The 27097-nt window shown below is 36.3% G+C and overlaps 1 protein-coding gene across 5 annotated transcripts in view; it reads left to right on the top strand.

Moving 5' to 3' along the window:
- The window catches only part of RGS12 (regulator of G protein signaling 12), a 90047-nt gene extending 69812 nt beyond the window's left edge, over positions 1-20235 (top strand). For 3 of the 5 annotated variants that reach the window (XM_069794755.1, XM_069794763.1, XM_009923250.2), the window contains exons 11-16: positions 1347-1473; positions 2428-2524; positions 4027-4103; positions 4626-4779; positions 7406-8023; positions 19386-20061. In XM_069794755.1, the coding sequence (XP_069650856.1) occupies positions 1347-1473; positions 2428-2524; positions 4027-4103; positions 4626-4779; positions 7406-8023; positions 19386-19750 (1438 nt within the window). In that variant the 3' untranslated portion in view covers positions 19751-20061. Of the gene's footprint in view, positions 1-1346; positions 1474-2427; positions 2525-4026; positions 4104-4625; positions 4780-5892; positions 7268-7405; positions 8024-19385 lie in introns of those variants that run through there. The other 2 variants (XM_069794732.1, XM_069794740.1) reach the window with 2 other exon arrangements.
- The last annotated feature ends 6862 nt before the right edge of the window (positions 20236-27097 follow it).

The following is a 27097-nucleotide window of genomic DNA, read 5'->3' as shown; positions in this document are numbered from 1 at the left end:
ATTCAATTTCAAAATTGAGATTGAGCAGTCTTCTATTAGGTGTGAGTTTGTTGAGTTTCCAAATTAAAAAGTAACTTTTAAGTAGGCAGTACCATATGTTATTTGCGTGTTAATTAAAATGTAGAGATGTTCTACATTATTTCCTTCTCTGGGTAGACAATGTCTAAGCAAAAATACTCAAGTATTTGGAATGTTTTCAGACATAAGACAAATACTATGTGGATATGGTTGGTTACCTGAATGTCTGCCACTTCTGTGTCAATTACCAGTTAATGATTAAAATTGATCATTTCTATTTAGTAGCTGTTGTATTCAAAGAAAATATGAAAGACAAAGTTTCAGTTATTCAGGTTTCTTGTGGAAGGAAAAAGTCAATAAGACTAAACATCTTGTAAGTAATTTCTGTGAGAGAAAAGATGGGGTTTACATCTAATCATGACTGACAAAATCACTAATAATTTTCATTTCTTCCGATGATGTATATTTCTTCTGATAGTTTTGTTAGTAATAAGCCTGCCCTTGTTTTCATACTATAGGGCCATTATAGTCAAATGTGGCTGTTATGGAGGCATCAGGGCACAGATGAAAAGCATTAAAAAAAAAACCAAAACAAAGCTAGGCACAGTTCCGTACAGGGAAATAGACATAAATGGAATAGTTGTTTGGGTTTTTAAAACCTTTTCTTATTTCCCTTTTTTTTTTTGCTATTTTTTATGAAATGATATAAAATCGTGTAGTAGTCTCTGAAGAGGGCTGTCTTTATCCTTTAAATTCCAACTGAATTGCTTTTACAGCTTTTGCACATAAGTTTCTCTTAATAGCAATTTTTTTGTGATATGGCGGCATCTAGCCAGAAATGAGCATCATCTGGAATTCCACTGTATTTGTTCCTATGCTTAAAAATAAAAATTCCTGTCCAAGCCTATTTCAAGTGATTGAATAGGACATTGTGAGTCTTTCTTGTGGAAGTGGGAGGAGTATTTTTCTTGCATCCAAGGCTACAGTACAGGCACGGAGTTACTTTGGAAGCACTTCTGGACCAGAATGGTCAGAGCAACCTCACTGTAAAGATGAAAGTGCTACGGAATGTATCTAATTGGTCTGAGGATCACCATGCAATTAGGTTGGCTCATGCCTTCACTCAGCTCTGGCAAGTGAAACAGAGGAAGTTTTATTTTTAATAAAAGTGCTTTATACCTTCAGGTTAGGATAGATTTGTGCTAGTGAAGTTTCAGGGTCACTGGCTGTAAACTAGTATAACTTTGCTGTAGATTGGATTTTATATATTTCATTCCTTTTGTTTATTGGAATATTTCATACTTAATGTTACAATTGATGTGTTTCAGGCTGGATCTTGTTCCAATCAATCGATCAGTTGGTTTGAAGGCTAAACCCACCAAACCAGTAACAGAGGTCTTAAGGCCTGTGGTTGCAAAATATGGTTTAAATCTTAATGAACTTGTGGCAAGACTAGTAAGTATCTTTTGATGTAATTCAAGCTGCAATATTTTTTGTCTGTAGAAGATCATATGATAGTCCCTGAAATTATTCCTATCCTTATAATTAGGCATTAAAATCTGTATTTATAACTACATGTTGAGATGAAAATGCATGGTAATCATAACGATTATGTTTAATAGTAACTACCTCAAAGCTTTAGTCTGCATCTGTTTTATATTCTCCTTCAGAATAAATCCAACATCCTAAATAATAGAGCCTGATCTTAGCTTCTTCCAGAGCTCAACTTTTCCCATTATTAGCCAGGGAAAATTGAGATTAGTTAAAGCTATTGTTCCATTATCCTGGGAATCAGGAAAGTTGCCTCAAATCTCCTCTCAGAAAACTTCTGCGGGAGCAGACTGATTCAGCTTCTCTACTACTAAACACTTGGCTAGCATTTTCTCTATTCTATTATGATGGAATATCAAGGAATGGAAAGTTACTTTTGTGGTATTTCTAGAATGTATACTGTCTTGGCTGAACCAGTCCATGTTTTTAAAATAACTGAAAAACATGTTGATATAAAGGTAACTTAATTTAATAACATTACAAAATTAAGAAAATGCAACCAATTTAGAATATAAAATAATCTCAAACTTCCTCTGAAAAATATGATTTGCTGAACATACACACTAATGGTCCTAGAGTATTTGTGCACTTGCAAATTGGGTGATTTTTTTTCACCTTTTATCTTCTTTTCCTGAAATACCATTCTCCTCACATAAATGGGTTACGCTCATTGTAATCAAGGTAGTTTTACACACAAATGGAATTAACATTTTTAGAATGGTAGAAGAAGGATATATTGAGGCTACACTGAAATGTAAAAATGCTTTGCTCATTTTCTTTCAAAAAATGTCAGACTGCATAAATTTGTTCTGAAAACAGCTTTTTCTTTATTATATACAAACTGTGATCCGACTTTAGAATGGTGAGCAGGAACCACTTGATCTTGGTGTCCCTATATCTAATCTGGATGGTCAGCGGGTTGTTCTAGATGAAAAAGAGCCAACAAAGGGTAGAGGTAAGTTGGCATAAAAGCTTGTATTTATGATGTCAAGTCAGTTTCATAAACACTGACTTCAGTTAGTTTCTTCTGTTGACGTGAAGGTGAGGTAAATGTGTTTAAATTTAGATATGTCACGTGTAGCATATATTATTTTTAACTAAAAATGAGTGCAGTTTCTAAAGATTGAAAATTAAATTCATCTGTTGATAGCAACTTTGCTGTAAGAAATTTTTGCACTAGTAATACTTAAACATTTTACTTGCACTCAGCCATAGATACACACACACACACATTTAGGGACATAGTACCTAGTAATAATAATGAGAATAAAATGCCAAATAACTTCTGTGAATTTGGCAATTAATTAATAAGAAATGTTCTGTATAAGTAAAACAGTTGCGGTTTGTGGACCAGCTGTATATGCTGCTATGATAGACCCCTTCTTTAACATGAGAAAGTAGGAGAGCCTACATCTCCAGTTTTAAGTGATGATTTCTGGAGATAATACTAAAAAGAATATAATTTGTGATTTCCCTGGACAAAATAATTTGAAAAATAGAAGTTGATCAACTCAACAGCTGACAATCTTTTAGCACAATTAACATGCTAGATTAATGTAAGCAGCCTTGAGAGTAAAGGTTTGGTTTCATTAGGAGACCTTTTTATAGATATAGAACACTTAGTTTTAAAAATGAAATTAGATGTGGTTAAATTAAATTGACTTAGAGCAGAGATCCTCTTTGAGAAATAACTACGAAAATAAAGATGGAGTTATTTATTGAGGAGAATCAGATTTGTTATTTTTCTAGGAAACAGAAACAATTGTCAGTTTGAAAAAAGATATCAATCTAAATACCCTCACAGATAATTAGTTTAAGGATTACAAGTAAAACTGTAATCCTATGTGCTGCCAGCTGCTGTAAGAGCCTAAATGATAGAGGATCATTCTAGCAATAGTCTGATTCTGTGGCAATATGCCAATGAAAAAGGGCCATGATTCTGTGTTTGCCGCTTGGTCTTCGGTTAGTATATTTGTTGTAGGTAGATGTAATTTGAAGGAGCTGTTTAGTTACTTAGAAGTAGACAAGGAGGATGTGGCAATGTCTAGAAAACAATTGATGCACAAAACAGGTTGGAAAAGAATCAACATGACCTTTCAGTGGTCTTTTTTTTTTCTTGGTTAAATTCTAAATTTGAGAATTACAAACTGAATTATTAGCTGAGATTTTTAAAAGCTGTTTGATCTAAACCAACTGAAAATTTAGGAGAACTTAAATGAAAATTCAGCATCTCTAAAAATATTGCCAGTATTAGAAAAATTTGAAGATGCAAGGGAGATTCTGGTAGGTTTTGACTGAAAAATGTCAGGGATATCAATTGTGCTCACTTTATTTTCTGAGAAATTTTCTTCGAAAAATTTTAAAACAAAAAGTCTATTTTGTGCATCATTGTCACTTAAATATTACTTCTTTGGGAATTTATAACTTTGTAGTTATAGAAGGTATGTTTATGTTTAGTGTTTACAGATAAACAAAAAGGTGCATCAGTAAAACAGAGTGCAACTGTAACTACTTCAAGAAATCAAGTATCTACTGTAAGTCTTCTGCAATGATTTTTGTCCCTTAGATAATCTTTTGTTTCCTTCTGGAATTCTATACTAAAAGCTGCATTTATCCATGATTTTGAATCAGCCAAATTGTGTAACTAGATTGAGTATAGCTATAATTCATCTGATATTTTTCCACTGTGAACAGTATTTATTTGTGAGAACTTTGTCTTCATGATGAATCAAATAGCTCTTTCACTGTGTTGTATTTGTTGTTTCTTGTCTCATTGGCTTATCTGTATTTGAAAATGATTGAACTACTCTGAAGTTCAAAGGCTCTTTCTATAATGTGAATTCTTCACAGTAAACAATATTATATTTGTTTATACAATTTTGGCAACTACTATGGCAAATGTTCTTTGCAGTAATCAAGATTAAACTAAAACATTTGTTGTGGTGGTGTTAGAAAAATGTGTTTTCAAAATAACTTTTTTATTCACTTAGACCATGTTATGTACTCAATGATATAGCCTAAATGTAAGTAGTACCTTAACTTTCCTTCTAATGCAGGGAGAGGGAAGAACTCTAGGAAAGTCTAATTCTATCAAAATGAAAGGCGAAAATGGAAAAAATGCTAGGGAAGTCCGGCTGTCAAAGAGAGAAGACTCTATTGCAAAGATTGGGAAAAAAAAATGTCAGAAAATAAATTTGGATGAAGCAGAGGGTATGTGAACTTTATAGTTTACGTATTAACATAAGTAGTCTTAGAAAAATGAGAATTTTGTATCTGTGTAGGAAAAGGTACCGTGTGTTTAATACTGCGTTGTGAAAATCATAGTCATGATCCTTATATTTTTGTTTGATACTGTGATTGAATTGTAAAATTTTTGAAGCTGAAGGTAAAATTTTAAGAATACCTAAAGATAGATGTAGGTGCCTAGTGGGATTTTCAAAAGTGAAAGCTACCTAATTCCATTAAATTAAAAAGGAATTAGTTACTCAATTGCAGTTGAATATCCCATTTGATACCCTTTGCAAGCCATATAGAAGCTTGCCTTTCTGTTCACTTTTACATAAGAGTCTTCTACTTACTGAAAAGCATTCTGCACAATGGTGTAGACCTTAACTTACTCAGGTAAGAATTTTTGAAAATTGTCTGCTAAAGTCTATAACACTCAGGGCAGTACAATTTGATGACTGTGGAGGAGCTGTGATGGGCAAGAGTAAAAGCTTAGTTTGCATTCAGTAACTGCTCTGAAAAGGTGGTTAGAAGTAGAAATAAGCAAAGAGGTATTGGTAATCTTGTATATTGAGATTCCTATTTTTACCTTCAATTATCTCTTAATAGTTCTGGTGATATCAGTGGAAATGAACTCATAAGAGAATTTGCTTTCTTATAGAAAGACATCCATGCGAGAAAGAGGAATAAAAACGATGTAGCAGTAGAAATCTTGACACACCACCCTCTGCCCTAGGGCATTAACTGAAGCAATTACCTGTCTTGTCAGCCCTACACATTCCTCCCTATTTTCCCAAGTAGAAAAAAAATTGGAGGACATATTTTACCCACAGATTAAAATTTACTGCTAATGTTACCTAATATGCATATCCAATACCTGGTTATGCACAGTTATACAGCAAATGAATGTTCATCTGTGAATAAATGTCCACTGGCTGGAATTGAAAAAAGTGCTGTGGCTAAAACTTTTATCGCAAAATAGATGTTTGTTAATATAAGTGTTATTACAAAATATTAGTGCATTTTAAATTATTTTCTGTTGCTTACTATTTTGTTAACTTGTTTTCCATATTTTAATATTTTCATTTTTCTTCCTAGGGCTGAGTAAAACATTAACATAATTTGAAAACTTCAGAATTCGAGGCTTTCACATTTTATTTTGAATTTTGTGAAATTTGTCCAAGTTTGGAAAATACGTAACAAATGTTGTAGACTGTTTTTTAATGAAAAAAAAGACAACTGTTCTATGAAGTTTGAAATTTCAGAAAGGAACATTTTTGTATGACATATATTAGAAATGTTGCATGTTTTAATATGCATACCGCCATTTTGCAAAACTTTGGCAATAAGAAGCATTTTGAAGCTTCCATCTTGGCTAGGTTCAGATTTTCTGGCATTTGACAAAGCATGTTAAAAAGTCATTTTTACAAATACATTTCAAAGCCTGCTAATTATGAATAGAGGATTAGGAATAGAGTCATACAAATGCAAGTGTATGACATCATATTATGCTAAGTTAAAACTGATACTATCGTTCTGTGCTTTATTTTGTAATGGCTTTTGCTTCAAAGAGTATTTTTAAGCTGGGTTGAAACTATTGATTTTAATTCACCTGTTGGAGATGGCCTTTTTAAGCATCTTTAATATTGCGTAGTTTCAGTGCTCTCTTCTTGAAAATTTAGGACATGCAGAGACCCTATATTAAGAATGACATATTTTTATATTTATATGTTTTTGTACCAAAGAGTTTGTTTATTGTTGTGATGCTTCTTTTTTGAGGAGTGGTATAATTCTTGGCTTATGATTGATAAGTTTCTTGTTGCCAAGTTTTGAGACTTTCTAGAACAGTGGTGATTTACTATGAGTATTATTTATATATAGAAACGTATTAAACCATTGGACATCATTAAGGACATGATCAGAAAATCACTTCTAACTGTGTTAAAAACTCCATAAAAAAGCTGCCCCATCCTTTTTAGCAATGGCTCCTTTGACAGTTATTGACTATGCTACTGATTCATTGCAGCGCAAAGTAAAATGGGGTTACCTAAATCATCATCTGATCATGCCCTGTGATGATAACATCCTGGATTAAAACTACACCATTAAATGAATTTAAACTGTGATCAAATATTATTAAACTGAGAGAAATTCAATATAACAAGGAAGTTTGCAACATTTTGAATCTTTGAACTTTCAAATGGCATGGCTATTTTTGAGTTAAGATGGGTAAAAACCATCCAGAATATAAAAATGTGCACCCATTGTCAGTGAGACCAGAGCCTTGTTTTGTATAAAGAATTAAAAAATCCTGTGTGTGTGTATAGATCTATTAACTGCATAAAATAGAAGATGTGTTCAAGGCTCAGTGAATTGCAGCTGTTCTAAACTGCAAAACTCTTACAATAGCAACCCTGATGGTCTTAATTATAGTGATGCTAGTGAACATTGCTGCAATTGAAAAAGTTCCTAATTAACATGGGATCTTATTTCAAGGCAGCATTGAAAGAATTGAAGATCTTCATGGAAAATAAATGTGCTGAAAATTTACGTTTTAATGGCATTGCACTTTCTGACAAAAACTTGTCAATTTTGGGTTTTTCCCCAATAGAATTTTTTGAACTCATATCCAAAGCTCAAAGTAACAGAGCAGATGACCAACGTGGACTGCTAAGGAAAGAAGACCTTATTCTTCCTGACTTTCTTCGTTTACCACCTGCTGGACCAGAACCATCGTCATCTACTCCCATAGGCCCTAAAGGCCTCAACAAGCGAGTTTCAAAAAATGATGGCAAGGATGGATGTACATCACCAAGTGGAAAACAGGAGTCCATACAAAACTTTAATGAAAATTCAGTTAAGAAAATGGGTTACTCAGAAAATAAACATAAATCTGCTTTGACAGCACTTCACAGTCAGAAGACTTTCAGTGTTCCTTTTAATACTCCATTGTCTCCAATTCCACATGCACAGGAAAACAATGCAACAATATGGAAAAGGCAGTCAAGAGAATTACAGGCTGAAGGAATACAGATGGTAGATGATGAGAATGTGGCAGACTTGACTCTTGTGGCTGAAGGAGATATTAGTAGCCCTAACAGCACTTTGCTACCACCGCCACCACCAACACCACCATCAAACATCAGTAAACTCACAGAAGCCAACTATCCACCCCCAACTCCTTTTGCAGGTAATCAGGAAAAATCTGGATATCAAAGATCCAATTCAGGTATTTCTAGATTTTAATAGTCTTTCCTTTCATGTAAAACTACCTTTCCTTGGCACTGTTAAGCAGTATTTGGCACCCATTAAAACAAAAAGAAAATTCTCTCTGCACCTTAATTTTTTTACAAAAAAAAAAAAAAAAAAAAAAAAATTCATTGCCTTAGTCTGTGCTAACTGTAATATTTCTGGTTGCCTTTAACAATGTACTTTTGTTTGGATTTGGCATGTGGCCGAAAATGGACACATGCAGACAAACCTTTAAAATACGTCCATATGCTATAATTATCTCGTTCTTTACCCTAGGAGTACAAAACAGGGTATCAGTATTTTGAGCTCCATAGCACTGTTGTGTTCCAGATTTTCTGATCCATTTGCCATCATGAGATACATGATTAGGGTTTGGAAGTTTAAGTGCTTTGGCAGGAACCCTAATTATGTGTTGAAAATTGCAGTACTGTTTATGATTAAAATTTGAAATGGATAAACCTTAATTTAAAAAATATTTCTCTAACAAATTAGATATTTGTGACTAAAAATAGAAATGTTACAGGTTTTTTTTAACCCATACTTTGCTACACAGGGAAATAGATTGCATCTACCACACTTTTTGCCAGAATATTCTCATGTGAAATAGCTCTTTCTATTAGATAACTTTAAAGAAAATATGTAATTTTTTTAGGATGCAAGTTTCATGGTCTAGCAATATCACAGAGCAATATTAGCCCAAGGCTGAGAGTATGGAATTTCTTTATAAACACGGACTCTAATAATAATTGCTATTACCAGAAACAAGAGTTTGAAGATGATGGGTGTTGTGACATTGACATTTTACAGTCATTGTACTGTACATTTTAATGTAAAATATAAGAAGAGGTATCTATGTGCTACATTTATTTTTGATGTTTCACAAACATATGGTGCCATAATTTGTATGATCACATTTCTTTGTGATGTGGGAATATACATTTTAATTATTTATCTTTTTACACAGAGTATTTGATACTGTTCTTTATCTGTATGGTTGATGATCTGTAAATACTTCTTTGGTTGTTGGATGCTTATAAATGGCAATGCAGATTATTTCATCCTCTTGGTATTTTAAAAACAAATTCCTTTATTAGTAGTATTTGAGAAATGTTCTATAAGCGCTACCACTTAATTTCTGAAACTGAGTATTGAACAGACTTGTAACCAGTGCCTACGAATAACAAACCCACAAAATGTACTTCAGACATATTGATGTGTATATGCATAGATTTGTGTTGGTGTCTTTCTGATAATATGACAAGTGTACAACATAGGTATCAATTTGCATATTTTTCAGTGAGAACTGTTAAAAAAAACCATTTGCACTTAAAAAAAACTTCATGAATTTACAATATTTTAATGCATGCCATACATTTCTGTGTAACCACTGAACTGTAGCTTTCCCTTTTCCCACTTTCTACTTTTTACTTTGTAGAAATCTTTGTGTAGTTTTCACATGTATTTTGTATCTTTGTTCTCTCAGGAGTAATAAATTCTAGACCTAGTTACGCAAACTGGTTTTAAGCTTTGATTTTCTTCATTATTTAAAAACAGTTCTTTCAGTCCTGGATTAAGAATGCTGATCGAAATTATCTTCTAATAACAGATTAATAGAGATGAACTAGCAATTACCATGAGACAAAGTTGACAAATGTTGTATTTGTTAATAATCTAGATATCAAAGGGCAAATGCTGTCTTGAGATGCTGATGGGTCACATGTGAAATCCATAGCATTGACATGTGCACCAGAAGGCAGATAAGACAGGACATTTCATTTAAATGAGTCATAACAGGAACTCCTGAAAGGAGAGTCTCTTCTGTCTTTGGGTTCTTGGGCTAAACTTTATATTCATTACTTTCTTTCTTATTTTAAACTAAAGCAATTCTTCCCTGGTCTTTAAGAAATAAGCTGGTGATCTCAGTTCATTTGATGTGGAGTAACCAATATAACAACCTCTTTATTTGGTAGTCTTGGGTAAGAAATGAAGGGTTGGATGGGTACTGGAGACCGCACTACCCTTTTCATTCTTAGAGATGGGTCCTACATAACAGTACTGTGAAGCCTAATTAAAAAACAAAACAAAACAAACTGTGGAGAGGCTTGTTGTACTGTTACCTAGGTCTCATTGTGTTCTGGGGGCTGAAAATGTAGTTTTTTCCAAAAGTCACTGTGTTCCCATGTAGTTGTGGGCCTCCATGAAAGAAAATGAACCAGTTGAAAGTCCAGTAACAGTTCCCCTTTTAAAATTATTCAGACTTTTTCACAACAAATAACTAATGTCCTACATATTGAAATTTTTTTTTTTTTTTACATATTTTAATTTTCATGTATTCCAACTGGTCTACTCTACTTTTACTGGTGGTTGTGGTTTATTTTTCTGTCATAGTCACCTATGAGAGACCTTTAAGTAATCAAACAAAATAATTTTGCAAAACTAAAATCTTAGTTTCTCTTAGCTTTGTGACAAACCAGATTTTATTGGTTTGGGTTGTTTGGTTTTTTTTAGGAATAACAAAAATCTAAAAGAAAGATGTAAAATACCTTCTTTTTTTTGCTACAACCTTATTGCATACACTAACTCTATTCCACACTCCTCTCACAGTGCACTGCTATTTTATGGGAACTGTATTCTACAAAAGAACGGTGATTTTATGGAAAAAAGTGTGGGCTGAAACAAAACTTTTCTATTTTCATGATTTCATGGAGTTTGCATGGAAAGACTATTCAGTGATGTACAGTAATTATAATAAAGACTGCTGGAAACTATCTGCAGTCAAGAATTGGTATTTCAAAGGACTAAATCATTAATAATGGTTGCTTTTTTAAGTGCTTTAATGGTTCTCCATTCATAATCTCCTATCAATAGAAAATGCATTTCTGATTGGTTTATTGAATTAAAATGTTGGGATAAAAAGAAAAATAATGACTACACAATTTAAAGTGGTCTATAATTTTGGTTTCAAATTGGTATAAAGTCAAATGACATGTATGCTTACACTACGCATTGGGCTTTTATACATTGGGTTTATACATGCTGGGAAAAGGGCTGGGGGGGGGATGAAGTCGTTTGTCATGTTCTACAGGGAGCAATTTGTTAACCGCAGACTGATGCAGCAAAGCCAGGCCAATATCCATCCATGTAACACGTTAACTCTTAAGGTTTTTTTCATTTGAAGATCTGGAAAAGCAAAATATGAATAATGGAAAATGGCAGAATGAGGTCTGCATCACTCAGAGCTTTTGAGAACGAACACAGATCTTAACTTTCTTAAATAAGTGAAATGCGTTTATACTGTAGTAATATTTAGCTGTGAAGTAAATATCAAATCAGTTTGCAACACAAGAATCATTACTGATTCTAGTTGCGTTACTCATCAAGAGAAAGTGTCTCTATTTTTGAATAAGCCTGCTAGTTCTGGCAAATTTCCCACTTTAAAAATCAGGGGTTTCTGGAATCTGAAGACTAATTCTGAAATGCACTTACTTCGTGTCTCTGCATATAATCGTGGTAGTACCCATCTGTGGAAGAAATAATTATTGTGTGGTGTAATTGGCTTGAAGGGATGCATTCATTTTTGAAAGTGTTAAAATACTGATTTAATCTCTTTGGTGTGGTTGGGGTTTTTTTTGGTTTTTTTTTTTAATTGCATGGTATAGTCTAGGTACTGTGAATGTTGTCCAGTTTTTCCCAGGGGGTTAGGCACGTTCATTACCCAAGTGAAAAATAGCTGTCATGGGGAGAGGCAGTCTTTCAAACCTTTAGTCCCCTCAAGAGCTGTGAATATCAAGCCAGAGGCCTTGCACTACATTATTTATTCATCGATATTCCAGTGGGGCCCATGAAGTTGTTCATTGTGATTGTTGCCTCTACTACAATGTAGGCGGGCATTTAGTCTTAGTAGAAATTGGCTTTTTCAGGGAGTATCATTTCATCCTTAGATAGGACAATTTGCAGCAATCCAGACTGAAGGTGCACAGACTGTAGATTTGATTCCATCGAAGTGTTCTTCCTTCTGTTATTAAAAAAATTCCCTCTTTTTTTTTTTTTTTTGCATTTAGGATGAGAAATATTCTTAAAGTGAAATTTCAATTACAGTCAATGGATTTATTGCCTACCAAGTAAGAAGGTATTTTTTTAAGTAGACGTATAGACTGGATCCAGTAACTCAGTCAAATAAAGAGTTTATTCAGAACTCCCTTTTAATAGGTATATAATGTCATTTGTTAAGATAGAGAACCAGCTAGGGAAAATAAAAGCATCATGAACTCTCTGGAATTATACTTTAATAATATGGCTATGGAAGATCAAGGGTGAATTTAGACTATATAAACACTTACTTAACTTCTTCTGAAGACAACACTTTTTATCTGAAATAGATGGGCAGTTGATTCCTCAAAATAAATTTGCTCCCTTTCATATTGGGAAGAATTCTTTCAGAAATGGGATAGTTAGTGCTAGGATGTTTTTGCTTTGAAAGATAAATTATGCAGAAATAAAATGCAGGGTGGACTCTTAAAGCCTGGGGCTGGCTATTGTTTCCAAAGACAAAAAAAAAAATTCCCACTGCGCTTTTTTTATTATTCACAGAGAGGATGCAGTACAGTACAACCAAGGAATAGAGATCAGATAATATCAGTGCTATTTCTGTGACTTTCACTTTGTGGCTGCTAAACTTTTCTGTTATAAGGGAAATGAATTCCAAGTGCAATAAACTTTGTGATAGTTAAGGAGATTAAAAATGATCATGTGTATATCATCAAAAATTAAAAAACCCCACCTTTATTTTTGTAATAAATTCTGTAATATTTTACATAATTAATATTTTATATAATCCCTTAATTCCTGTGGCATATTTTAGAGACAATCCAGCGGTGTTTCCTATGTAAATCAAGATAACCACATAAATGAAGACATAAATGAAATAAAACTTTAAGAAAAGGAAGGGGTTATGACTTAAAAGATGTAAAAATAATGTAAATAATTATTTTTAACAAAGGCTGTTGTCCTGCAGTTAATTGCATCCTTACTCGTTCTGAGTAAATTTGTAGAAGATAATTGGATTCTGGATCAATATAAAGAAGTACTTGTGGGGATCCAGTAATACTAAGGCCAGAATCTGTTAATCCTCTTTTAATCAGAGCATGATTAAATGGGAGAATTACATGTAGTACATGACTGAGATCAATAATAAACAAAGGAGAGGGAGGGTTATGTTAAGAGTGGACAAGTGGGAAACAAGGGCAGCCTTGCAGGATGATTATTTGAAATGTAAGCTTATTTCAGTCAAACAGCAAGATACACATTTTAGAAAGAATTACCAATTTTATCAGTGAATAGATAAAATGTTAGAACAATTACAACTGCTTTTTCAACCAAATGCACACAGGCTAAAACCAGATCTATGCAAACACATGACTGACTGACATTTGGATGATGAAATGGACTTAGTTGAATTATTACTTGAAATGTAACTGGTAGCTCTGCTAAACCACTTTTTAGAATTTCTGAACTGAAAAATAACATAATGAATGGTAGATTAAATTAAAAGTGATTCAAGTACTTTAATCCACTATTTCCCAACATATTCCTCTCTGCAATAATTAAACCTGCTGTTACTGACTGCTGACGGAAAAGCAAAAAGAATGTTAACAATAAAGATCAAACCGAGGGCTGAATACTTGTAGACTGTTGCGGAGATGTTTTGTCACGTCTACTGCTTGGAAGGTATTCAAAAATTATTCCAATTTTAGTAGTGGGGAATTGGAAAGTTTAAGCAAATTATTATTGTTATTGAGGGCATGCATGTCAGTCTGGATCCAAATTCAGAACTATTCATTTTATTTATTCTCGGATTGTTCCTGGCTTTTAAATGATGTTGTGTGCAGTTCCCTTCAGCAGCTGTTGTAGCCGTGTATGTAAGAGGTTACTGCCCTCAGCAAACAGTTTGCAGTGTTTCCTTTTTTGATTATATATGCCACTGGTGAGCAGTAGTAGTCGTACCAGCTCCCTCTTTTAGCTAATATTCAGAAGTTGTCTTTCTGAATAATGTTTTGTGTTTTGTTCTTCTTGCGAATGCTTTTGAGATGAGCGTAATGAAAGCATTTCTATCATCTGCCCTGTCTTTCTAAACTTAACGCTGCAAATGTATTCCAGAAATTCCCAGGACAAAAGTAAATAGACTGGTAATGCAGAGTATTGCTGCTTTGTAGAATAATCCATTTCCTAGCTTGATGCCTACATTGTTACTGAGCCTGATTTCAAGGCACTGAGCATATGCTGCAGTTGGTGTTTCATCAGGCAAGTGAAATACAGCATATAAAGTCAAATTTCCTTTGAAAAGATTTAGCATAAACTGGAGGTAGGAATCTTTTATTAAATCCTTTTTCTCCTCAGTGTTGTATCAGTTAAGAGGTAAAAGGAAGGAAACTGTTAAAGGAAATTTAACCTGCAGATTTCTAAATCTTATATGTAAAGTATCTTTTTCCCTCTGGAAGCATAATTCACTTTATAAACTTTAAAAAAAAAAAAAAGCTTGCAGTACTAACGTCAGCCAGTGTGGAAGTCATTTATCCACCACTTAAAAGAATCCACATCTGGGAGGGCTAAAATTTTGAAGTACCGTTTCCCAACAGTTTAGGACAGGAAGGGAGAAGTATCTTTCCCAGAGTGAAACTGCCTAATTACATGTATCTTAAGGAAAAGAGTTATTTGTACTAAAGTATTTCCAGGACATGGAAGTGAACACCCACTGCAGAAGTGACCATCGCAAAGCTCCTTTTTTAAGTCTCATGTAAAAAAATGCTCTCAAGCAGCATGTTATTACTCTAGGACAGGTTGTTGTATGAATCAGAGATGAGAACAGTATCTGCCCAATCTCCTGCATTAAAGAACACACCAGAGTCTTATTAATTTGGAGACTAAAAATGACTGAATACATTTGGGGGGTGGTATTTGCCAGTAAATAACCAATTCCAGGAATTGTTCCTGAAAACTTTGGTGATTTATTTTCACAAGAGTTATAAGTATTATGAAACACTTCAAACAGATTCTTATCTGCTGTAAGTCAGCACAAAATCATTAAACTGGAGCTCATTCTTTTTATCTGAATATCTGATCCTCTCTGACGTTAGAAGCTGAATGCCTGGAATCAACAGTATAGAAGTCAGCAGAGTATTCTTGTTATCTTTCAGTAGAACTGAGAGCCATCTAAATAGAAAGTGGTTTTGACAAGAACAGTAGGGTTTTAGCAAAGGTAGAATGCTAAGTGAAGCTGAATCTACATGGAAGACGTGTCTGTCTACATGGAAGCTGTACTGGTAAAACTCTAGAATAGAATTTAACATTCTGCCATATGTGAAATCCACTAAGTATGGACTTTCAAACACAGAGCTCTTCTCTTACAGTGAAAGTTAATAAACATCTACTTGTTTTTATAAAAAAATGGATAAATATGGTGTGAATGGAACTATATCGAGTATTGATAACTTAAAACTATAGGTGCTGAATTTCAGATCAGATCTAAATTATGCTTTAAGTGAATCGTAACTAAAATTTGGCACACTGAAAATAAATGGATCTAATAATTATGGTATAGAAACAATATCATTGCAAGATGTTGTGGGTGGACCTTTAAATCCCAAGCATCTGCATGAGAGTTATCGTTGTTTGATCTTACCATCTACATTTGACAGTTAATGCTGTTCCCGAAATTTCCAGGTTTTTTGTGACCTTGTCTTTGCCTGGAATTTGGCCAAATGCTCCCTTGGTCCTAAACTACTTGAAAGACAATGTCTTCTGTTATCTTGCTTAGATCTTACTTGGAGCTGGAGGAATATTTTATACAGAAGAAGAAAAATTCCCTTTGTCTTCCTCTGTGAAGACACTTTTCCATCCATAATCATAATGTTAAATTCAGAGAGCTTGAGAATAATACACAAAATCAAAATATCAGAAAAAGAAAAATATTCGTAAGGGAAGTCAGGAGATCAGCCAGAACAGTGCCTGACCTTTTGAAAAATGCAGTCGGGTACACTTAGCCTTCTAAGCAGTCATTTAGCTGCAAGTCTGTAAAATAGCAGATCTCCAGTTTAAAGACAGAAGACAGCATGCATCATCCCATCTTTAAACCAGCTGGAACATATTAACAGGATCAGATGCACAAGAAAATTCCCTGAGAGCTGCATGGAATGCTTAGCAGGGGAGGTGAAGATTACCAATAGGCATGATTATGCTATTCCAGTCTGTTTGGAAATTAATCTCTGCAACTACTGCTCTAAGCACTGGCTTCCTTTCGCTTCTGAAGTTAGGTAGGACAGTTGACGGATTAGATTCGGGAAAATGTAATATCATTCCTGACATGCTTTATGCAAGGCAAAGCAGTCCACAGAGATATCCATGGAACTTTTCACCACTTCAGTGCGAGAATATGTGAAGAGAAATTTTAGCTGTGAAAGCCCTCTGCACCTTAGATGGTGCCCTGCATGGCTAAGTTTGCTCAGGTATTTGTCACTCGAGAATATGGGAAGGAGACCAGTGCAGAAGTGTTGTAGGCATCACTTAAGCCTCATTGTAAAGCTCCACTGAGTACATGCAAATCTTGAGTCTATTTTAAAACTTGCAGGATATGTTTATACACAAGCTGCTTTTGGGAATCTCTTCTATTTTTTTGTGCTAAATAGCCTTGGTTCATAAATGCTTTGTTTTAAAAATGAGAGAAAAAGCACATATTAAAATATTTTTTCAGTGTAGTGCTACTCTTGAAATCATCTTCCTGTTTGGGGTAGATGAGCCAGGATCTTTTCTACCCTGCCAGGGAAAGAGAAATCATCTTCCTTAGTAATAATCCCTCAGTAATAATAATCCCATATTCTTTAGAACCAGTATTTTAGGTAAGACTTTCTGTGTTACTGTCCTGCCTCTAGTAGTAATTTATTAGATGCTTCAGAAGGATTGCTCCTGAAAAGGGCATTAATGGAAAAAACTGCCCATCATACAGATTTATTCCTCTTCAGATGGGCTTGTGTCTTGTGAAGTCCGAGAGCTAACATTGACCTTATTTTTGCTTTGTTCCTATTAGACAACTTGAAAGCCCAGTTGCTTCACATGGTGACTCAGTGACACCATAACTCCAAGACTTAATGGCATTTCTTATATTTAGCTGTAGAAAGAATTAGCAACCAAATAAATACAGCAACACTTACACCTTCCATAGCATTTCTCAGTAGGAGTTTCCAGCTCTTTCACCTGTTGTACCCTGTTAATGCAGGCTGTATCTTTTGACTGTCGAAAGTCTTTCAGCTTAGTTCAAGTCAACAGAGCTATTAGACCTTACACCAACATCAAAGTTGCTTCTTTACATTACATTTAGTAGAAGGATGCATTCTCAATAGTAGGACAACTGGATGACTCATGCTCGGTCAATGCAAACTATTCATTAGTATGGCTTTTTAGAAATTAGTATCTCTTTTAAACCAACTTGAAAGGAGAATCGGAGATCTTCCTCAAAGGGCGTAAAATAGTAGATTAAAAGGATCAAGAGTACAATTCAGGACATCCATGTTAAGATAAACATTTTAGAACAGTATAATAGCATTTTACACTACAGCCATGCAAACTAAGTCAGTGTTCAGCTGCAGTAGGAGGATGTAAACATGAAGCATAATATAGCCCCATTAAATGTTAGCTGTAATTTAGTAGGCTGGAGTCATGCTGGGCTAGCAGGGCTGAGAAAGCTTTCTGCCTTCTCTCTGCTATTGCTCAGCTGATTTGTTTGGAGGTTGATCTAATTCCTCTGGATGTGAAAAAAGGCAAGCATTACTGATGTGGAATATCCACATTATTAATGTGGGGCTGCACTGTAGCTAAAGTACTAAAATGATATTGCATGACTTAAAATTCTAACTTATTTTCATTAAATAGAAAGTTTTAACCCTTGAGAAGACCTTGGAGTGATTTGGTTGAAACAGTATGAAATAGCTTTTTTTGTCTTTTTCATTTGCATTTTTCCCCTTCTCCATATCAAAAAGTTCTTGACTGCGATGATTATACTGAAATTTATTTTTCTTGCAAAAAACTGTACACATCACTTTGTAGAACAAACACAAACAAAAGATTTCAAAGCCAGCTATGGGATTTAACCACACAAGTCTCATGGGATTTGTATGGCTAAATATGCTAGTCAGACACTTGGTGTGTGCTGTGGCAAATGTTTAAAAATGTTTTAGGTGAGGCATGTTGGATAAGATGGTATCTTTGAAAAGGCCAGCTGGTATACATGGAAAAAAGAAATTAATTATGAAATGGAAGCCCTTACTCGGGTGTGCCTTTGTGCCTTGAAAGTTTCTCTGGTTTTGCTTGGATATCAGTTGGTATAATAAAAGGAGTTCTCTCTCTCTGAAAACTTTGCCCCTTTTTATATCATTATGGTGGGGACACCTCAACTACAGAAATCATGTTGATAACCATGGTGCAAATCATGAAATCAACTCATCCTTCTTCCTTCCCTTCTTGTTGCCTGTTGAAACAGGCAAACCAGCTTCATCTGCATTTACTTTAACAAGCGCCTAGCAGTTTGCAGTGTCACACCTAATGCAAAACTAGCTTTTTGTGGAGGTCAAGGTTTTAATCGAGGGTTAACTTGGGATAGTAACAACTTTGTATGAGTAGTTCTAGAGAATAGGCCCAAATCCTAACAATTGTGGCTTTAGAAGTGCTGTACCAAAAAGAAACTTCAAGATTAAAAAAAATCACACATAACTCAGGTGTTTCTTGAATGTTTAAAGCCCTTCAGTAGATTCTGTCTTTTCTTCTTGTCCTGTAAACCGTGGCCCATAATTGCTCGGTTGCGGTTCAGGACAATGAACTGCAACTTCAAATCATCCTTTCTTAGTCTGCTGGAGAATTTATCTCTAGCCAAGTAAAAGTAATATCTCAGCAGGGATCCAGTACTGGCGGCCAGTTCAAGTCAAGGAACATCTTCTGTTCTGCCCCAGTGGAAGCTCTATACTCTCTTCCTTCACCTTTGGGTTTGCTGGTGTAAGAGTTTTTGTTCTAGAGGTGTACAAATTTATACTAAGTAGTTATTTTTAATGGAGTCTTTTTAAAAACTCTCAAAAATGCTAAATTAAGACAGATTAGCATTTTGCATTTATCTTTGAGATCTACTGTTTAGTTACCTACTTGGTGCATTAATAAGTCTCCTTGATGGAGTGGAGGAGTAACCCAGCTGGCAATCTACTGTTAGGACCTCAGAGGAGGTTGCAGTATTGAAAACTGCTAAAACCAGAAAGTACATAACTCTCCTGTTTTGTGGTTTTTGTTTTTAATTCTTCTGTTAGGTGCAAACCACAGGAAGAAAAAGGATTCACAAGGGACTTCAGGAAACTCTTGTGAGCAGACCTCTCACAAAGCAAAGACCAGCAGAAACTTTAATCCTCCCGGTATGAGAGAGAACCCCGGAACGGAGCTCCCTGTGAAGAGGATAATTGATGTGGACGGAGTCAAACTGGAAGATGCTGGCACACGCTCCTGTGACGATTCTGAAGGGAACCTCAGCTTTGAAGGTTACATCTCTGAACTGAGATCTTGCCAAGGGAGGATGAGGACTGGAGTTTATAGGACATCAGACCTTCCATCTCTGATTACTGTAAAGAGTGAGAAGAATAAGGGCACTGAGAATCAGTATAAAGCTACTTTTGTTTAAATCTCTGTTTTTAATTAAGAGTTCTGGTATTTTTGCTTGGCATCAGCAGCAATGGAGATATGCCTTAGAGACATGTTTCTGCCGGTTATAAGCTGTTTTCCGCACCCAGTTGCCTTCAGCGAGCCTGCCAGACCATCTCTTCTGATATGAGTTAGAACCCATAGAATGAAAAAATAGTATTTCAACAAAAGTATTGAGCTATTTGTTTTTGTTCTCTTACCGTTTCTGTATCATTTTCCCTGGGATGATTCCATTGCACAGTGTAATTAAAATTATGATTTCCACCCCTACCCTTCTTGTCTTTATTAAAGACAAACTCACTTTAAATTCCCCTATCCAAACTTTTTATTTAAGATAATTTCACTTTAATCTTCTAATGTTTTTTCCTTGTCTGCAGGATTCCCTGTGTGTCGGTAGACTTTTGAAGTGGAAGTAGAATCAGTTACCGGTGTAAAAAGATTAAGATTATTTTCTTAATATCTTCCTATCTGTCTCATGACATTTAGGAAGAGGTTCAGATGGAATTCAGTCTTGTCTAATGCATTGCCTGGATGGACATATGCAATAAGACTGTTGTTATACAAGCAGTAAGAAGCAAAAAACCCCTGTGAATTTCCTGTGCTGGGAATACTAGCTGCTCTCATAGCCAACACAGGCGATGTTTCCATACCAGTAATGTATATAGTAATTACTTAGTGGTGGGAGGGTCGTCTGGGTCCCTCCTCATCACTGCTCTTGGTGTCTTTTAGCTTTGGGGAAAGGCGGATTTTGTTACTGCTCTTTCGATAGGTGGTTAAGTGCCCCTCATTATTCTTGTTGTTAATTCTAGTTTCAGTAAATCTTCTAGCCTTAAGTGGAGTTTTGAGAAGGAAAAGATACTTAAGACTACTGAATATGTTGCTTTTGCCACCCACTCCTTTTCCTCCTTTCCCCTTTCTTCAGAAGAGGTTATGAGTCTGGACATGCAAAAGGGTACACTAATTAATGAGAGCGTTGGACCTCTGCTCATCAATGTGAAACAGTATTGAGTGTATATATTGAGACCTTCTGGTGGTTCACTGATTTGAAACTATTGTGAGACTTAAAAAGTCATGTTGTATAGCTCTTAGACTGCAGATCCACACAGGCAGTAAGTCTAAAGCATCACAGTAGTTAATGAATAACTTCTCTTTCTTTGCTCCTAAAGCATACCAAGAGTCATGAATTTTCTGAATAGCCAGGAATACTGGAGTCAGTCACTCAGTTTCTTAAACTCAAATCTCTAAGATGAGAAAGAGGTACACAGGATTTTATAACAGTAAAGTAAGATTCCTAAAGCTCAAGCGTTATACATCAAACACTCCGGTGATATAAATGGACACAACACCCATTAGCTTTAATACTTTAATTCTTTTCTACTGATAAGTGATTTTGTTCTTGATATTGAGGAAAACCCTTGTTAACATAAGGCTCAACTCAGTGTATGACTGAATGAGGATATCTGCTATGAAAATGGTTGTTCTTTTAAAAACTTTCAAGATTAAAACTAATTCAAGAGTCGTGCAAAAATCACAGTGGTGTAACCATACTAGAGACTTGGGGAAACACAGCAGGTGGAACTAGGAGTGAGTGAACAGGCTTGGAGACTGATGTAACTGGGTACCATGCTGTAACGGACCGTGCTGTTAAAATACAACCATAGCATACTGCACGCAGTCTGACTTTACCTGTCCTGAGGATAAAGGGGGAAAGCTTCTATACTGATCCATAGGATATGTTGGTTTGTATTCTACTATGTATCAGCTGTGTGGGACACAACATAACAAAACAATCATAGCCCAAATGTGTGAAAATATTTAAATATCTATGTATTCTTAAAGTGTTTTTCTCATGGTTTGGGGTTTTTTTGGTAGTATTTTGCTAATAATTGCCCATGAAAGGATATTTCTTTGCACAGATAAATGGCCACAATTTTTTCCTGTCTTCTGAAAATTAATAGGTTTGTTCTAATCAAGACCAGCATTACACCAGTCAAACTCAAGAGAGGGCTTTTTGACCTGTGATATGCTTTGCACTTTTTGTGTGTCTTGGAAGATAAAATCCGAACATCATACAGGTAAAAACTTGAAATTCAAATACAACCATTACAGTCTGTATTAATTTCTGACGAGCATTTTAGATGAAGCAAGGTTGCTTATCTTACATTGTGCAAGTGCACTTAAGTGACTTTCAGTGAGCAATACAGAATTCTTCAGCTGGAAAAAGACAGCTGGGGAGAGATATAATAAAGTCTGGAAAACCTTGAGTGCCATGGAAAGGGTGGATAGGGATTGACTATCACACTCTTTTCTAATACAAGAATTAGGGGCCATCAGATGAAGCTAGTGGAAGCCAGGTTCAAATCAAAGAGCTGGTTCTTCACCTTCTCCTGTTTTATTTCCATGAGCTGCTATGCTCAGAATAAAAGCAAACAAACCCCCTGTTTTTAAATTCTGAGTGCAGCAAACTGGATTTGACTGTATCAAGGATTCAGAGGGAATTTGACAGCATGGGAGAGTCAAGCTGTGTGCAGGAAAATGAAGGATGTGAAAGAATGGAGTTTTCTTTAACATAGGGACAAATCTTGGCACAATGCCTGGAAATCCTGTAAACAACGGGACATGGGAAAAACCGTTCCTCCCCTCGCTGCACTGTTATGCCAGTTATTGGCATATTGTATAGAAGAATGGCTTCTTAGCTAGGACTCATGGAAATTCATTCCTTAGACTTAGAAATAATTAATATTAGCTCTTCTATTCAATATCTGGCAGAATATAAAAGCTAAACCTGCTGGAATCAGTTGCCACAGATCATGGAGTTAATAAAAATGAGTGCGGACAGCCTGTCTCTGGCTGATGTTTTCCAAGATTTTACTAAGGATGTTGTCCAGTTTTAATTACTGCATGACTTCAACATTATAATATGATTTTAAGTTGCCTCATTATACTGTGATTTCCACTACTAATGAAATCTACTTTCAATTAAAAAAGCAGCCCGACTGAAGTGCTTCTTGATAGCTTAATCCTTTATCTTGCCAGCCAGTTCCTAATCAGATTTTATGTGACTTTATTTCTCTTTTACTTTTCCCGATTTTCCCCTGTTGAAACTCCACTTGTACAGAGAATTACTCTTACGTGTCCTTAATCCCACGATGATAAATAAGGGGGGAATTCGGTCTCCCCATCCTCTTACATGGAAGAGGGAGATCCACTGACCTATATCAGTACTCAAACCTGAAACTGTGACAACTAGTGATATAATAAAACCAACCCCAACACTTAGAAAATCCTGCAGCATTCTAAATCTTATATAATATAGCAGTTGTGTTATATTTCCCTTGTTGTCATGGTATCTGATTTTCAAATGGTAGTGGTTTCGGCCTCATAGGCTCCACAACAGTCACAGTTTTGTTGTTTTTTTTGTTTTAAAGACTCTGTGACGAATAGAAAATATATATACAGACAAAATTGCAAAGGGACTTCCCACTTAGGATTACTGTACCAGTGTGCCTTGTCAACAAATTTGTCATATAACACACATGCAAAATAAACCACTGCGCAATTTAGCTCTGGGGGACTGCATGACAAATAACTGATGTTTTTTGAAGGCACATAAACAGGCTTTGCAAATAGACTTTGCAAGAGATTTACTGCTGTGTGGGAAGGAGCCAATACCTGGCTGCACCATGTCCTTTCTCATGCCCCTGAAAGTCTTCAGGGGGCTATTTAATGTCTTTCAAGGATGCTGGGTCCTTCGTGCACTACTTCGCCTGAAAGTTTTGGCCTCTTTTCTTGCCTTTCCTGTAGTGTGCCTTGCTTTATTCTTCCTTCTCTTCTAATGCTGGAATTTACTGTTCTCAACAGAAAACTATTAAAAGACATGGCTCAGCTGGTAGCCTCCTTATCTTCTTGTAGCAGAGATAATCAGGACTTATGAGCTTATTTTGATTTTTTGGAAGTAGCCTGATTTTTGCCACAATACTGAAATCCTTGCCAGTAGCTGTTTCTCAGTAGTTGGTGCTATTGCTCGCCCCAGACCCCTCCGACACAGTATCAATAGCGAATGTTGTCGTTTAAGGTGGTCTCTCCTAAGGTACTTGGTACCTGGGAGACCAGGTGAGTGTGCGGTAGTGCGCTGTAGTGTCTGCGATGCAAACACCCCGAGGCATCTTTTCACAATTTTTCAAAGATCTTGAAAAGTTTCCAAAGGCTTAGTTGGACGAAGGCCACAGCCCAATGGCAGGTCCTGATCAAGAGATGTGAGAAGGCAAAACCATTGCAGGTCTGAGACACTCCTCCTAACTCTCAACAGCAGCTCATTGTGTCAAGTTTAGAAACGACCGTATTTTCTGCATCGACAGGCAGATTTCCAAGCTTTGTGGGATTGTAGCAAACCTGTGTGACAACAGTGTTGCTCTGCAGGTAGTGTGGGTGTTTACCCTGCAGCAAAAACAAGTGGCACATCCAAGCACTTCTCTCTGCCTGTGCTCTTGGAACAGCATCCTGAGCTTAGCATCATAGGGTACTGAACAACCAGGAGATTTGTGAACCCTAATCCAATGCCAATTAAAACTCAGGAAAAGCTTTCATTGATCTTACTGACATATTTTCTTGCTGTAGACCAACTGTCACTTTTAGCTGGGCTACTCTTGATTTTTTTCAGAAGACCTTTATCTGCTGAGAAGTGCTGGATGATCAGGTGTCTGCAAATCTTGCCTGCATTACTCAAAAGGTTAGCAAATCCAATATGTTACACGTGAACCAACATGTTTTCTGAATTGTTTGTGTGGAAGAGAAGGACAGAAAATTGTTTATATTTTTTCATCCCAAGCGATCATTCTGTTCTACAGTCTAAAATGTTGTACAGAATTTGATTGGCATTCTTGTTTTATTTGTGGTTTTGTCTTTAAACAGCTATATAATGACTTTCTAATATGAAAATGCACATTGGATTTATTTCTCATGCCTTGTCTCCCCAAAGTATTGCGAAATCCTGTACCACACAATAATGTTTATAGAATCTTAAGTGTATCAAACTCATTTAAAATCTTAATTGTGTACGTAGTTAGTAAATAATTTATACCACTGGAACTGATAATGTTTCACTGATATCTAATTTCAGTGTAGGGAAAACATGTGAAAAAAGTTTTTTTTCAGTTATTCCGGGACCTGCTGCCATTTGGACATCACAGCTTCAATGGAAGTATGAGACAACGTGAAACTAGCCTGCGTTTTATTGGATTTTGCAAAGATATCTTCTTAAACCTAGCTTACATAAAGAAATTCCTTTAAAAGATGATTGTTAAGAATTTCTGCCAAATATTTATATACCTTAAAAATAGCTCATCCTCTGGAATTTAATAATAGTCAGTTAGGTTTTTAGCCTTTAATTAATTCCTTTTGCTCTATTCTAGCAACACAAAGGGATTGCAAACCTGAGGTAAGGCAGTAGCCAAATGTTTTCCAGGTACAATGTAATTCTCTTCTGGCTTCCCTTCTGCATAGTCTTGGTGGGTTGTCTAGTTCTGCGGTTTCTGAGTGGACAAATGCATCAGAACTGCTCTGCCCTTGCAGCAGGCACTGCTAAAATATACAAATGCTCTCTCTGCCAGAGAGCAAGAATGGAAAAAACTGGGGCCCCAGTGGTTCAGTGTCTGTGTACACTAACCTGAATCAGTGACACAATGGTCCTTAAATGCTTCCCTTGTCATTCACCATCCTCTTTGTTTGTGCTTTGAACACTCTGTGCCAGAGCAAGGGGGCATAGAGATGTTTGAGTACCAATAGTAGAAAATAACGACTGATGGGAATGGGATGAAATGTAACCCTTCCAAGTCCATGCCAGCACTGTATTGCTCCCCATGATAATCTCGTACTGGTTTCCAGTGATGATGCTGAATCCCATCCCTGCAGGTACACAGAGCTGCAAAGCCACTAGAGCATTTGCAAGTGCCCGTAGCCTGCAGCAAGTGTCAAGGTGAGTAGTGTAAAGACCACTCACCTACCTCACTGGAGAAGGCCCTGAAGTCCAGGTTTGGGAAGTGTAGTCTTAAATACCTTGTTGTCTGCTTTGCCAGGATGTGCCAACCTGTACCTTGTTTACATTCTCTGCCCGCAAAGACCTACTCACAATCTCAAAATAGCATATAACTAAGTTCATAGAATCATAGAATCGTTTAGGTTGGAAAAGACCTTTAAGATCATCGAGTCCAACCGTCAACCCAATACCACCATGCCCACTAAACCATGTCCTGAAGTGCCACATCTATGCGTTTTTTGAACACCTCCAGGGATGGTGACTCCACCACTTCCCTGGGCAGCCTGTTCCAATGCCTGACAACCCTTTCAGTGAAGAAATTGTTCCTAGTGTCCAATCCAAACCTCCTCTGGAGCAACTTGAGGCCATTTCCTCTTGTCCTATCGCTTGTTACTTGGGAAAAGAGACCAACACCCACCTCGCTACAACCCCCCTTCAGGTAGTTGTAGAGAGCGATAAGGTCTCCCCTCAGCCTCCTTTTCTCCAGGCTGAACAGCCCCAGCTCCCTCAGCTGCTCCTTGTAAGACTTGTGCTCCAGGCCCCTCACCAGCTTGGTTGCCCTTCTCTGGACACGCTCCAGCACCTCAATGTCTTTCCTGTAGTGAGGGGCCCAAAACTGAACACGGTATTCAAGGTGCGGCCTCACCAGTGCCGTGTACAGGGGAACCATCACCTCCCTGCTCCTGCTGGCCACACTATTTCTGATACAGGCCAGGATGCCGTTGGCCTTCTTGGCCACCTGGGCACACTGCTGGCTCATATTCAGCCGGCTGTTGACCAGCATCCCCAGTTATTGTTAGTTATTGTTACAGTTATTGTACAGCTTCAAACCTCAATTCCAGAGCGGGCTGATAAAGAACTGAAAGGCCAGCTAGAAGTTCATCTAATTCAAGCTAATCCTCTTGGAGTGGCATAATCTTAGATCAGGGCACAAAAATGAAGCTAATGCATCTCCCCATTCCTGCAAGAGGTAACTGGGGTCTTTCTTAATGATTTGAGTCTTTCCTGGAAAGATGAAACCACATGGTGAGGGGAAACTACCCTTTAATTACTATTCTCCCTCATTTATAGACTTGCACAAGCATCCTTTTCAATAACTATTTGCCAGTATTTGCCAGTATACCAACAACATGGACTCAAACACCAGCAATATCTACATAACTTCAACCTCTTCCATGCTTTTAAAATTTCCAGAGTCAATACTACAGCCAGGATGAAGCAACGACTGGCTGAGATCAGCCCTCTGTATGCAAAGCACTTAGCTGAAACTTGTTTGCAACCAGGAGATTATCG

Source organism: Haliaeetus albicilla, chromosome 1 (genome assembly GCF_947461875.1).
Source record: "Haliaeetus albicilla chromosome 1, bHalAlb1.1, whole genome shotgun sequence".
NCBI classification, from domain to species: domain Eukaryota; kingdom Metazoa; phylum Chordata; class Aves; order Accipitriformes; family Accipitridae; genus Haliaeetus; species Haliaeetus albicilla.
The sequence above is the reverse complement of the archived record's forward strand: the minus strand, read 5'-3'. Positions and strand labels throughout refer to the sequence as shown.